The sequence below is a fragment of the Kogia breviceps genome, chromosome 11, assembly GCF_026419965.1.
Source record: "Kogia breviceps isolate mKogBre1 chromosome 11, mKogBre1 haplotype 1, whole genome shotgun sequence".
NCBI classification, from domain to species: Eukaryota; Metazoa; Chordata; class Mammalia; order Artiodactyla; family Physeteridae; genus Kogia; species Kogia breviceps.
The window spans coordinates 54,988,702-55,004,037 of NC_081320.1; the positions used below are offsets into that span (position 1 = coordinate 54,988,702).

The 15,336-nt window shown below is 33.3% G+C and overlaps 1 protein-coding gene across 4 annotated transcripts in view; it reads left to right on the forward strand.

The window, feature by feature from the left end:
- Window positions 1–15,336, forward strand: part of FANCL (FA complementation group L) — a 79,847-nt gene that overhangs the window by 28,184 nt on the left and 36,327 nt on the right. For all 4 annotated transcript variants that reach the window (XM_059078796.2, XM_067007566.1, XM_067007564.1 and 1 more), the window contains exons 6-7: window positions 4,305–4,401; window positions 9,689–9,757. In XM_059078796.2, coding sequence (XP_058934779.2) covers window positions 4,305–4,401; window positions 9,689–9,757 — 166 coding nt within the window. The remainder of the gene's footprint in view (window positions 1–4,304; window positions 4,402–9,688; window positions 9,758–15,336) is intronic.

Consider the following 15,336-nt stretch of genomic DNA (forward strand, 5'->3'; position numbering starts at 1 on the left):
AGAATCCACCTGCCATTTCAGGGGACACAGGCTCGAGCCCTGGTCCAGGAAGATCCCACATGCTGCGGAGCAGCTAAGCCCGTGCACCACAACTACCGAGCCTGCTCTCTAGAGGCCGCGAGCCACAACTACTGAAGCCCAGGTGCCTAGAGCCCGTGCTCCGCAACAAGAGAAGCCACTGCAATGAGAAGCCCACGCCCCACAACGAAGAGTAGCCCCCACTCACCACAGGTAGAGAAAGCCATGTGCAGCAACAAAGACCCAATGCAGCCAATAAATAAATAAATAAAATTTTAAAAAACCCCTTAACTCTAAGTTTAATGCCATTTTAGTTATTGCAAGCAGTAACTTATAAAGAAATGCAGCAAATGATAAATGCAAAGTAAAGTGCAAAAAGTATAGTGTTTTATTTCTTTAGATTTTTATATTTATGTTTTTATAATTTCTTAGTTTTAGAATATGTCTAGCTAAGTAGTAAATACCTAAACTTATGTTTTAAATGTGTTTATAACTTTTCAAAAATTTGAGCTTTCCAATAATGAAAGTTGCCCAAATGTATTATTTAAATAATAGAAATTATTTCATGTTGTTTAAATTGAGATATCCAACTTACCAATAAAAGAGAACATTTGAAATAGCCTTTTTTTAAGAAAAACTGATTTTAATATTACTTGTAAGAGCTTATTGCTGTTTTTTTCCCCTTTAATATCTCTTCTGTAGAGCAAACATTAAGATATTCCTTTCTGTCGTGAATAGATACAAATATTGATTATCTAGTTAAGGTACAGGCTGAGCTGCTGTTAACAAAGAGAACTCCAAATCCTCAGTGTTTCAAACAAAATAGAATTTTATTCATCTCTCATTTAACAGTTCACAGGTAGGCAGGTGGTCAAGAGTGAGTTGGTGGCTTTGTTTCACAGGGTCATCCAAGAGCCCAGGTTTCTTTTGCTTTTCAGACATCCACTGACTGCGTTGTTCAGCATAGTAGCTATTAGCTACATGTGACTATTGATACTTACATTTAAATTAACTCAAATTAAAAATTTAATATTCATACTAGCTACATTTTAAGTCCTCTGTAGCTACATATGATCAGTGGCTACTGTTTTGGATGGTGCAGATATAGAATACCTCCATCATTGCAGAAAGTTCTGTTGGTCAGAGCTGCACTAAGAGGTTGTTCTTGTCGGCATGGTCTTTGCTGGGTCGTATTGGCCTAAGTTCCACTCTACAGGAAGGGAGAATGGGAGGGATTGGAGGAGGGGTAGCCACGATTTTGTTATAAATGATCCAAAAGGTGCACATATCACTTCTGCTTGCAGTACATTGGCCAAAATTTAGGGATATGCTGATACCCAAGGACAGCTGGAAGGGTTGCTAGCTGGATGGAGTGTACCCAGCTAAAACTCGTTTTAGGTGGAGTGCTGCAGTAGATGGGATCCTATTACCAAAAGGAAGAAGCTGAGAATAAATACTAGAGCACGTTTGCCAATCTTAGTCACATGTACTAAACGTGATAATAATCACAATTAATTTTCTCCTTCCCCACACAAAGTAGACAGGAATCAACATGGGTAAAATGTTTAATTTTAAATGACCATGTTGAGATTAACCTGAAATTATAAATTTTTAAAAGTTTGAATTTTGTCTTAAAGCTTAACAAAATTAACCTTATGATCCTTTTGACTGCAGGGCAGTATGTTGAGCATAAGCCTGTTTTTCTCTAATGTATTATTTCTACATCTTAAACTTTGTCCGTGTGATTGCAAACAAAAGACTAGAACTTTAGTTTATTTCTGTCTTATTTTATAGATGTTCCATAATGATTTTGAACATGTTGATGCCAAGCAGCAATGAGAAGTATGAAAAGTACTAGTTGGTGATTTAGTTGTTCCTTCTCTCTCCCTATTCCTTCTTGCTCTCTCTCTCTGTATATATTCATCATGCTTCTAAACTATTTAGGGCTTATAATGAAAAGCAGAGGGCTTTTTCCATACCATATCCCATCCCTGGTCTTATACTTTGAGACAAACACTCTGAAATGTTCATGTTTACAAGTAACTTCTGTATTTCTAAAAATTATGCCTATATTCAGCATTGCTTGATTGATCAGAATTACATACTGATTAACTACTGTAATAAAAATGGATTTAGTTCATATACTGCCTTCTTTCTCCCTTCATCACTATTCTTTTATTCTTCTATTCTCTTTAATATTTCTTATACTTCTTTCATGTCTGTTCAATTAAAGATGGTATCTCTTACTCACAAATTAGCAATTACAAAATTTAATGTTTCTAATCTTCCCTCCTCATATCTTTCTCCTTTCTCCTTCTCAATTTTTGTTGTCTCTGTTTTAAATTGCAATGATCAAATATATTTACATTAGTTTCTGTAACTATAATTAAGTCTGTTAGCTTTGTCTATTGCTGAATTCTAAAAATTGTAATTAGTAAGCAGTTTGATTTTTTATGACTACATAAATATTTTTCATTGAAAAGCTAATGGTAGAGCAATTACCATTCTTAACATAGCTTTATTGTTTATGATTTAGTTTAAAATTTCCTCTTCCCATTTTTGTTTCTCATATTTAAAAAAAAAAATTTCCTTAATTTCTTCCCACATATAAGTAATACCCTCTGTTCTGTAGACTTTCTTTTTTTGCCAGCTGTCTCCCTCCTGGAGCCCTCTTTCTCTCTCCTCTAATCTGTTTCGCTACTCAGTGCTCTTCTGACCACTTTACATCTTTATAAAGTTTGTTGAAAATTTGCTTTGATTGATGCTATTCCTTCTTGTGCTTTTTATAACTGTGGGATTATGCATATCTTTTTAAAATTCCTTTTTTCTGTGTGTGAGAGAGGATATAAATGCATATGCTCATTTCAACATCTTTAATCTGAAGTGTTGATGTTTCCAAAGAGTCAGATGCCCATGTATCTAACCCTTAGAGTCATACTGATAGAACTTGTGATAAAGTCTCATGTTGTAAATTTTTGAGGGGAGGGGGATATGAGACATTTACAAATAAAGCTGAAAGAAAATAATGATTAACTATATAGTCATTGATATTTTTATGTAAATAAACATTTCTAGAATAATTTTCATTTGTTTTCTAAGACTCTAGACTTTTTATAGATTATGATAAAAAATTTTTTCTGTGGATAAAGATTGTTCTCTTTTACTTTTTATTCTATTATTGAAGATATGTATCTTCAGATTTAGATCTGTTTTTCATTACAAACAGTGTTCCACAACTTTATTGCCCAGCACTTCTTGACATTGACCCATTTTACCTTTATATCTGGCCAGTGACTACACAGCATATAGTGTTGTTAAAAAAATGTTTCCTAGGTTAGGAGGCTAATGTTAGTTTTGAACTCTAACAGGTTTTACCATCAGTCTGGGTGATAAGTTGTGCAATACTGTTAGGCTACTTTTTATCTTTACAAGAGAATGGTATTGTAAAAATGTCAAAAAAATATCCACATGCCCAGTTCACTAGTAAATATACTGCTAAATTTGAAGCTTTTTGGCAGTAGCTTATGCTTCTCAAGGGACCATATTTTTACAGAATGATATATTTCAAAGGGTATTGGTTTCCATTGTAAAAAAATTCATGCATTTAGAGCAACTTAAAGCCAAAACAATTGTGCTTGTGGTATGTGTTTAAAATATTAGTCATCTTGAATACATGCCCAGGTTAAGTGTCAGAAGCTATATATTGCACAAAAAGAAAATTTATTGTTAGGAGACCAGGCTGTACCTGTGCTTATACAGCATTTTCCTTAGAGGATCAATTTGAGTATATGAACTAATACTAGCCAGGCTTTTGTACAGTAACATTATTTATAATAAAGGAGAAGTTCATTGAAGAGAAAAACAAATAAAGGAAGCATAAAAGTCTCATATTGTATGAAACTACAGAAATGGATCAAAGAGTTTGACAGGAAGTTTAATGTGTACATAAGTAGAGTCTGACAGGAACATGCTGTGTGTGCCAAAGGTTCCGGTGATGGAAAACCGAAACATAGTGCTCACTGACCACAGCATGAGCCTTGACACACATTGTAAATAATCCAGAGATCTATGACTGCATTAAGCACTGGGCTGGTGTATTAACGGCAGTAAATCTATAGCAGCATAATGGAATAGCATACACAAATTCCTCTGATTAATTTTTGTAATGGATTAATAGGAATATAGCAAATATTTTCATTTCAAATCCTACCATCCTCCAACTTCCCCCTCCCCCCAGCCCCACCCTCTCTATTGTGATCGTTTTTTTATTCTCTTCTACTCACCAGGCTTGTGTATGTGGATACTTGCTTTAGTACCATCAAGTTAAAAGCCGAAGATGCTTCTGGTAGAGAGCATCTCATCACTGTCAAGTTGAAAGCGAAGGTATGTGCTTCGTTAAACTGTTACAGTGGCCAGGAAATACTTTGGGAAATGAAACCTGTGAATGTTTTCAATGTAAACGAACGCTAGTTGCTTCTAAAAATATGTATATGACACTTAAAATTTGTTTTGGGGGACTTCCCTGGCAGTCCAATGGTTAAGACTCTGTGCTTCCAAAGCAGGGGGTGCAGAATTGACCCCTGGTCAGGAAACTAAGATCCCACATGCCATGCGGCACGACCAAATAAAATATTTTGGAACGCCTCAAAAACTTTATTCACTAAGTTCCCCGAAGCCTAGCTATAATTTCATGTCACTGTTTTAATTCAAATTTGATCAAAATATAGACTTTATAGTAAAGAAATACTACAAATAATGTTTGGCAGCCTCAAAGTACCATAATGTTATTTTTGTAACATCCTATGTAGAAAAGAGTTGGAAGTTTCCACTATTCCAAGTAAAGTTCTACTGAAGAGAGTCTTTTGTCTTCAGCTCCTGCTATGAATTACCTTTGTTGTTCTTATTTCTGACTTCTCCCAACCCCTCAAACACAGACACACACATATGCATACTTTTTTTTTGTTGTCTTGGCTGAAATTTTTTTACTTCTCTGTTTAAAAATTTTGCAAAGGTTATACACCTCTATTTATAGCGCCCTTACAGGCTAGTGGTCTATAATTACTCACTAATTTTATTGGCACAAAACATAGTTGTTTCATCTTTATTTTTAAATTATAGATTGTGAATTTTCAGAAATAAGTGGATTAAACAAGTTAAGGATATTAATCATTTACTTAGTAATCACTGGGGAAACATTAGACTTTGAGAAAACCAGGTCATCTAACTTTTTTTTAATTGTCCCTCGGAGTCATCAATCAACTCTGTTTCATGAGATTGTAGTGATGAAAAGATCAATTGTGTTTGTCCTTTTTAAAAATGTGTCTGGCATTTAAGCTTTTCATGAGAGAAAATTAATATATAAAGCTGTACTGGGTGACACAGAAAAGTTGGTATCTTATAGTGCCTCTATATCAGACAAATTGAGAAATGACTCATTTTCTCTTTTTCTTACACACAGAATGTTTATGTATAATTTCAAGATTTATATGTGATAAGTTTTGAGAAAAAATTAGTGGGATAGAAGTCTTTGTAAAATAAGTTACATGAATATTTTCATTAAATGAAAATGAAAAAGTTTTTATTTTCTTTTTTAATTTTTAAAGGTGTGTTTTTTTAAGATCAAGGAGAAATCTGCCTTTATCCTTCCAAAGGTCACATACTGCCAGTGGCAAGGGTTCTGGCATTTTCTTCAAAGTTTTATTTGTTTATATTTTGTACATTGAAAGTTGCTTTGCTGCTATGAAGACCAAAATGAAAAATTTTAAATACATCCTATCCTGATTCTTATTTTTTTAAAGCCTCATTTTTGCAATCTTTTCTACTTACTAAGAGATAATGATTCAATTCTACATTGCCTATCACTACACCTACAAGATTTTATTATTAATTCTGATTAATGACATTATTGGTAGTATTGAGAGGGAAGATGTGTAGCCACTAGTATGGTCCATTCTGTCTGCTTTTTCTTATAACTTTTCAAGGTAGATAAGGTGACACTTTTAATATTTCTCTAGAGAATATTTTCAAGTGTCAGTTTTTGCAGCATCGATAGCTGTGAAGCACTATTATGGATGCCCTGGCAAGAGAGAAGAGAAAGCTTTATTTGAGTTAGTAAGAAAAAAATGTGCGTTTAAAAAAAAAAAGACAGGCTGAAACTAAATGAATCTTGTGTTGGTATGATTTATTAGAGTCTTTAATTGTCCATTTAGTTTGGTTTTCATAAAGACTAAAGTTGTCTTTTAGATGTGGTCATTTCTTTCTTAGGAATATTTGGGATTGTCAGTTAAAAACAGTGAAAGCTAAAACTTACATGTTAAGAGTACATAATGCAAAATCTTAATCCAAACTGAATTTTAAAGGGTCAGGCTCTTTTTAAATTTTTTTTTTTGACAAACTTTACAACATGCTTATTTTTGTAAATACACAAACCTCCATTTCATTTATCTGATATTTTTTGATATGTAGTAAAGAAATGCATTTGTTTTTATTCTTGAATGCATACTCTCCCAATTCTGCCACTCTACCTCACTGTCTCCAAAAACCCACAAAGAAAACAATTTTGTCTAGACATCCCCCATTAAAAGTAAGTATATAACTCAAAAAGAAATATAATGAGAAACAGTTGAATTTTGTCATTTTTATAGATGTATTTTTATGCAATATTTACAGTTCATCCTAAACCATGAGATGAAATTTTTGTCTTTCCTTTAAAAAAGAAGTAGCCTAGGGCTTCCTTAGCTTTGGGCAAGATCAGAACTACTTGAAAAATGAATCATAGATATGTTTCAGAGGCTGGGCACTCTGTCTTTGATGGCTGTTTTTGTAATCTGCTGCAATTTGTATGTATTCTTTTGCTGGGGGGGTCCAATCACAGTTCGGGTTGGGTTAAATTTTTCCATAGAAAAGTATACTATAGAGTCTAAAAAATATTGTTTGTGACAAAAATATATACTTAATATTATATAATAATTATTTTCTCTTATAGTCATTGATTTGATTGAATTGTTTCAAGTGAGACTTGAAAAACTATATTAATGAAAAATTATTAATTTCTCTATTTTTCAATTAATTTCTTTATGTGGAGCTTTTGTTCTTGTCAACTGGATTTCTAAAGTAAAGCTTTTGGCAGTTAGTCTCTAGCGGCTTTTTATATACCTGTAACTTACTGTTAAAAAATAATCTGAATTTTGACAGTCATTTTACAATATTGTTTTGTTATTGATGTTGTAGTTAGTACTATAATACAAACAACTCCAAAAATGAGTATCTAGGATGCTACTGCATAATTCATGTTAAATCATCCAGAAGTGTATAAATTTGTGCTTTTTAGGTTCAATACAGTTATGTAGCATTTATTATATAAACAGAATTGATCTTGGAAGTGAATATAATTAACACAATATATATATATTTAACTCATAATAGACAGTAAAGCCACATACATATGGATCAGTCTAATTTATTATATACATACTTGTATGTTTGCATAATTACACCTAAAATATATATTTGAATGTTATCTCAGATATGTGGCATCATATTATATTTATTATAACCTGCTTTTTGTTTAACTCCTGTGGATCTCTTTTTTTATCAGTACATACGTGCCATTTACTACCCTGAGCCCTACTTGAATGTAGGATCATATTCTCTTAACATAAAGTGCCATACGTACTTAATGACTTCCAAAGTTAAGATACTTTACTTGGTTTATCTTCTCTGTATACAGTAAACATTAAGTTCATACTCTTAACTGGGTTGATGATTATTTAAGTTAGAGAGTTGATATTGTTCATCGTCAGCTCAGTAGCCGATAAATAGCAGCAACTCAAGGTGAACCAAATATTCCATTTTTGACCCAATGAGGTTTTTTGGGTTTTTTTTTTTGTGGTACTTGGGCCTCTCACTGTTGTGACCTCTCACAGGCTCCGGACGCGCAGGCTCAGCGGCCATGGCTCACGGGCCCAGCCGCTCCACGGCACGTGGGATCTTCCCGGACCGGGGCACGAACCCGTGTCCCCTGCATCGGCAGGTGGACTCTCAACCACTGCGCCACCAGGGAAGCCCGATAGGTTTATTTTTAACCCCCAATAAGTTTATTTTTAACCAGACTGTCAATGTAACTGTTAATTCTTTTCAAAGCATTCATTTCAAATGGGATGATGTTTGTAACAAATCCTATAGTGATAATTTTTTGTGCCCTTTTGCTATGCAGCAAAGTAGTTAAAAATAAGAGGTTGAAAAAAATGAAAGTCCAAAACTTACTTTAAACATTTTGTCAAATGAGAGAAAGGAGTTTTCCTAAAACTAATTTTCATGTTAGTAAATTTAGCTTTGTAATGGAAAGAAATGAGCACTTTAAAAATTACATGTGGGGCTTCCCTGGTGGCGCAGTGGTTGGGAATCTGCCTGCCCATGCAGGGAACACGGGTTTGAGCACTGGTCTGGGAACATCCCACATGCTGCGGAGCAACTGGGCCCATGAGCCACAGCTACTGAGCCGGCGCGTCTGGAGCCTGTGCTCCGCAGCAAGAGAGGCCGCGAGAGTGAGAGGCCCGCGCATCGCGATGAAGAGTGGCTCACCGCTCACTGCAACTAGAGGAAGCCTTCGCACAGAAACGAAGACCCAACGCAGCCAAATAAATAAATAAAATAAATTTATTTTAAAAAAAAATTACGTGTGACTTTCAAGAGTCCAGACTGAATCTTAGAGAAATCATGTAGTATAATTCTCTAATAACAAAATTGATTTTAAGAAAAACTGCCTTTTGTCTTTCTTAACTTAGAAACCTAGTTCTATGACTATCACTTTTTGTATAAAATTATTGAGTAAGTAATTTTCTATTTATCAACCATGAAAAGATTTTTCTTAAAACTATTATTTTGTTTTTCCTTAATAAGCCAGAGACATTTGTTTCTTTTTTTCTTTCTTTCTTTTTTTTTTTGGTGGTACGCAGGCCTCTCACTGTTGTGGCCTCTCCCATTGCGGAGCACAGGCTCCGGCAGGCTCAGCAGCTGTGGCTCACAGGCCCAGCCGCTCCACGGCATGTGGGATCTTCCCGGACCGGGGCATGAACCCGTGTCCCTTGCATCGGCAGGCGGACTCTCAACCACTGCGCCACCAGGGAAGCCCGACATTTGTTTCTTTTTATTTATCTTCTGCTAAAATTAAATGCTTTGTTGTGGAAAATACTTCTTTAATTGATAATTATGTGTTCCTTGTGCATTTCTTGTTTCTTTTAACAAATATTGCCTCTTTTAACAAGTGACTGAGGCTATTTGAGGTTAAATTTTAGACTGAAAGGAAATTAAGTATCAACCATTTTGATCTCTCACTTTAAAGATAAAGAAACTGACATTCAGTGTGGTTTACCCCTCAAAATCACATTAGCAGCTGACCTAACACTGACTTAATTCATTCCTCTTTTTTTCAAAAGCGATTGGTTTGGCACCCCCAAATCACCAAACTTTGTATCTCTTGAGCTTAACTTGACTGTTAATCAGCTCTTAATATCTCTATAATAATAGAATTGAAATATTGATAATAATGATATTGATACTAATATTATTTTTAATAATACTTTTTCTAATATATTCGGTTTTTCTAAAATATTTTATGTGAAATTGTCACACCAAAGTAAAAATGACCTAACTTTATGCTTTTTTATAGTACCCTGCAGAATCACCAGATTGTATTGTGGATTTTCCTGTTTCGTTTTCTGTTTCCTGGACACCACAGGTAAATTCTTAAATTTATTTTAAGTAGCTAAAAAGCACATTCTGTTTACTTATAAGTGGCCATTATAGATTACAAGGGATTTTTTTTCAGTTTTCTTTAAGCATTTATTTATAAACAGGACTTTGAGAGTGTTAAACTTGAAGAAGCTCTATTGACAGAAATTTTACTTTAAATTTAAATCCTAAGGAACTCTTTATAAAGCAGTGAGCAGTAGGTTAAAAATTGGGTGACATTTTTTCAGACATAATATCAGAGAATCTTTTTCAGAGAATGAGTTATGACTGAAAATATAAACCCTGCCATTTCTATTCAGTTTTTATTGTTTTAAAATGTTTGTCCTTAGTTCCTCCTTGAACTTAGACTAGATTGTTTTTGTAAGTGCTTTGGAACATTCTTACTTTGAGTAAAGAATATAGGAGATTCTTCTACTCCTGTCAATTTCTCAATACATTGCTGATATTTAACAAGTTAATATATTTAGGAATGCATTGTAAATTGTACCATTATGTGGCTAAAATATGGTATGATTATCAACAGTTCCATCATCAACATTCACATGTGTGATTTTTAAAGATCTGGCAGAATGGTGGTTAGATTCAAAGAACAATCTACTGATGACAGGCATAGTCCTTGTCTCACCAAGTAAATTGATACCAAAATGAAGAGAACCTTTCTATTCTTATGCAAAGCGAAACAAAAATTCCTAGTGACGTTTTACAAGTGTTCTCTAAATAGAGACTACCCTTATTTTTGTTATGAAGTTTTGGTAGGTTCAAGTGAAAATTTATACTTACATTTTAAATTATAATATATAAAGTAAAAATTGTCTTGTATATGAAGTTAGTTTAAGAAAAAAAAAAAGCCTAACAGGATTTAAATGGTCTTGTGAAGGGTCAAATTTTAATCATACCATATATATTTTAAAAATATTTTTCTTGTTTTCTTCCTTAAAAACAAAAGTCTCCCTCCTTCCAATGGAAATCAAGAAAACACAGCAAAATAAAGGGGAGGAAAAACCCTGTGATTTGCTTTTGGTATTCTGATATGTGTTATAAACGTATAAGAAATACTGTTGTGATTGTTTTTTAAAGAATTGGAATTATACATAAATTGCATATTTTAAAAAAACATGAATATACATTTTCTATTTGGCTCTATGAACTTTATGTATTATGTGAGGTCATGATATAACATTGTACCTAGATTGTATTACTCTTTCCAGATATGCTATCTCTAAATTATAATTTAATACTTATTAAAATCCCAAGGTTCAACCTTGGGAATATGTTTTTGATGAGTTTCCTAGTTTTTAAAATTTAGATAATCATAAAAGTTTTCCCCAGACTTTATAATCTGTGAAAAAGTTTGCATCTCCACAAGAAGACTGTTTAGCACTTACCTTATCCTGCCATTTAGCAAAATTAGTTTGTGACTCTAACACTAGAAAATCTTAGAGGGCAATTTCTTCTAAATTTTCTATCCCTACTTAACACCAGCTCAGTGCCTTGCACATATAAGCATGGAACAAGTGTTTATAATATTAATTCAAATTCAGATTTAGATTTAATTGGGTCATATGTCAAGTTTTCTATTTTGTATTAGTTCTAAGAATATGGAATTAATTAGTAGTAACTGGAATGTCATAAATTCCTTTTTAAATCAAAAGAACATACTAAAATTCTTAGTACAGATAAAATTTTGGACACCATTTTAACCACAACTCAAATTTGACATGTTTAATATTTTGTCACATTTGCTTCAGATATCTCTCTCTCTGTCTCTCTCAGGAATAAAATGTTCTGGGACCTAAAACTTTACCCCTCTTTTGCTTCTCTCCTTTCCTCTTTCTTTCCTTCTTTCCCTTTCTAGAGGTAAACCACTTGACTGGAATTGGTGTGTATGCTATCCTTGCATACTTTTTTGCTACATTTGTTTATGCCATATTCTATAATATTTTTGCAGTCTGACCTTTTTTATACAACATTGTTTCTGAGATTTACCCATGATCTTATATCATTTTAAATGTTTTATATCATTTCATTATATGAATCCACCAGTTAATTTATTCATTGCCCTACTTATATGGTTGTTCACAGTTTCTTACTTAAACAGTGCTGCAGTGAACATCCTTCTGTGTTTCCTTTTACACATGTGAGACTTTTAGTGTGGTTTATGCCTAAAGGTGAAAATGCTGTATTGTAGGGAATGCATCTTTTTGAGATTACAAAATATTGCCAAGTTATCTTCTAAAATCGGTTGCATAACTTTATACTCTTACCCAGCAATGCATAGTAATTCCTACTTTCCCAAATCCTTTCGTAGTCTGATTTTAGTCTGACCTTAATTCTTATCAAAAACTGATACTCATTATTATTGTGTTTATAATCTTTGCCTACTTAAATTTTTGTGTTTTATTATAAGCATTTCTTATATATTTTGAATACTATTTATTGGTTATATGGGATATAAGTATCTTCTCCCTGTGGCATGTTTTTTAACTTTGTATATGATATATTTTTTCAATCAGAAGTTTAACGTTTCAGTGTGGTCACATTTATCACTCACTTCTTCGTGATTTCTGCTTTTTGTGTATTGAATGAGAAAATCTTCCATATCTTGTTCTGAAAAGATATTCTCCTAAAGTCTGTTATAAAAGTTATACTTTTTGTCATATTTAAGTATGAGATAGGAATTGTATTTACACTTGCCTATTTTATATATGCTCACAGAATTTGGATTATCTTCATTTGTGGTGGTCTGGGGTGATTTCAGTTTTTTTTACATAAACCACTAAAATTCAGAAATTTTTCAAAATATTCTATTTCCCTGTTGTTAGAGTCTAGCTGTACATCGTGAGCATTTTGGTGATACTGCCATCAAGTATGAACTCTTGAGTCTTTTTAGATGTGATAAAAGTGTTGGCAATGTTAGTTTACATTTTGGAAATATGAAGCAACATCAAACTTCTTTGCTGTGTATCTTTTATCATTGACCTATTGGACACAATTCTGCTTGTGGGAGTTCCTGTCTTTTTCCTTTTTAAACAATTTTTTAAACAGATGTGGTTCTTAAGCAAAATGAATGTCACTACTGTAGTCTAATAGCAAACTTATATTTAAAAGACTGTAAATAGCTTCCAGATAATGGATTTAAAAAAATTCCTTGTCTGCTTTTTGTACATTTCCTCTTTGGAGTCAGTGTTTCTGGACTTTAAACTTGGAAGATCTTTATTTTCCTTTCTTTTTTGTAAAATAATAGGCATGGCTTTGTGGCATCCATATTAAAAATGGGTAATTTTCCTTATGGTCCCTGTCTTCCTGCTGGGTTGATAATGTTTTGATGTATTTTTCTTTTGCTCTGATGAGAGGTCTGCTGCTGCTGCTCTGACATATTCATTTGGATGAATAATTATAACTTGCACAATGTCAAGCTGAAGATGGTAGGGTTTTGTGCGTCATGACAAGCCTAGTAGCCAGTGCAGGTGTCTCACAGCATGATCAGCAACAGCCAGTGTATTCTGGCTCAGAGGAGGCATCTAGAGTAGTAAGAAATCAGCACCAAGGGCAAGGCTGCTGCTACTACTGCTGCTGTGATATGTGCCAAAGAAACACAAAGTGCTTCTCAAAGGCAAGTGACTGCACACCTCTTCTCAGATACTTACTTGTTTACCCAGTCAATTTTCTTCTGTCGTAGATTTCAGCATAGAATGTAAGAGCATGTCATGATTTTTATCTTATTCCACTTCCCAACATCACAAATGCTCTAAAATCTGCTACCCTTTCGACTTCTATATATAGGTCATATTTGTGAATATTGTTGACTGATGAGACCATAGAAGGCTCTAATGTAAGATTTTAAGTGTACTGACATTAGTGATTTTATAAAAACAAAACTAATTTTCTCCAGGTCACCGACCAACCCAAAATGGATGCTAAAATTGCAGTTTTACCTATAAATATGCCATTAAGTGCAGGCTTAGTGAACTGTCTATGTCACACTGGTTGGAATTTTCAGATTTGGTGTGATACATAAACAGTGGTCTTTATATTTTTAATCATGTAAATCTCATATTCTTGGAGTAATGCCATGAATACGAGAAGAGCAAAACCAATGATAAAGCCTCTGGCTGATAATCTGATGGTGAATGAAGAAATTGTAATTAAAGGAAGCAGTCCTATTACATAGCAGGGAGCATGATCCATTAGTTAGAGCATCAGACTAGCAGTTGGGTATCCCTAGGTTCTGTTTACAGTTCAGCCATTGACTTAATTGTATAATTTCAAACGAGTCACATGACTGCTCTTTGCCTCAGTTCATATGTATATGGAAATAATAAACTTTTTCTCTTTCACAGAGATCTTAAAATAAATTTGGTTTAAAACAAACAATGCTAGGGGAAGAAAACTCTCAATATCACACTGTATGGATCCTGAGGAAGTTCTCCTTTTTTGACTGACTGGATTATCTTTCTTTCCATTTTTCTCTCTGCTGTCCTTGTTGGAGAACTCATAGTACTGGATTTTTGTTCACCCTTAAATTGGTTAATTAAATATACTTTTGCCTTCTTGGCCATCTTATTATTGCTATAATGGTATGGATAAAAAGACATCAATGGAATCAAAACAAAGAAACTTAGTTCATTATTGAGATTATGTGATATGGCAGACCTGTGTGATATGGTCTGACCTATTGGACTCAGTAACCTATTAACTGCCTTTCTTTTTTTTCTTTTAATAACATAATTTATTTTAAAAGTACTCCTACATTGATTTTAAAAAAGAGAGAAAATTCAAATAAGCAAAATTAAGAAAATATAAAATCACCCTTAATGCCTTCATTTAGCATTGGGATCTCACTGGATAATAGTTCTGAACCTATGCTTATCACTTAACAAAATATTTTTTGAAACATTGTTGATAATGCTGTGCATTTATTATTCCAGGGAATCCTTAGAATAATTTAGTTTTTAGTAATAATTGGGTTTACATTTATCCATCCAATTAAGAACTGATATGTTCACAGTCTAGAAACTGGTTATCTCTACATTTATTTAGGTCCCCCAGTTAAGTAGCAGTAGTTTCTTAATCCACATCTTGTACATTTTTGTTGAGTTTATTCCTAAGTATGAAGATTTTTTTGCTATTGTGAATGTGATCATTTTTAAAAAATCATATTTTCTAGTTTATTTTTATAATGTGGGCAAGCTATTAATTTTTTTAAGGTTATACTTTAATAAAAGTTGTACATGAACATAGTTTAAAGAGTTAGGTTTACAAGGGTTTTTGTTGTTTGTTTTCTTTTTAGACAAAACAGCATGTTCTAACCTCCTTCCCACCTTTTTCTCCCTCTCCAGGGTCAACTACTTTTAATTGTTAGCTGATCCTTTTGGTGTTATAATATAATTTATATTATTACATGCTCTTGTAATTATACTACCTTTTGTTCGTTGGTTTGGTTTAGGGATTATCTGTTAACTTTCCACTGTAGATAATGGGGAATTTGCTGTTTCTTCTACCTTTCCCCACTCCACACACACGTTATACTTCTTATCCTTCCCAGATAGTTATCTTGTAATTTTG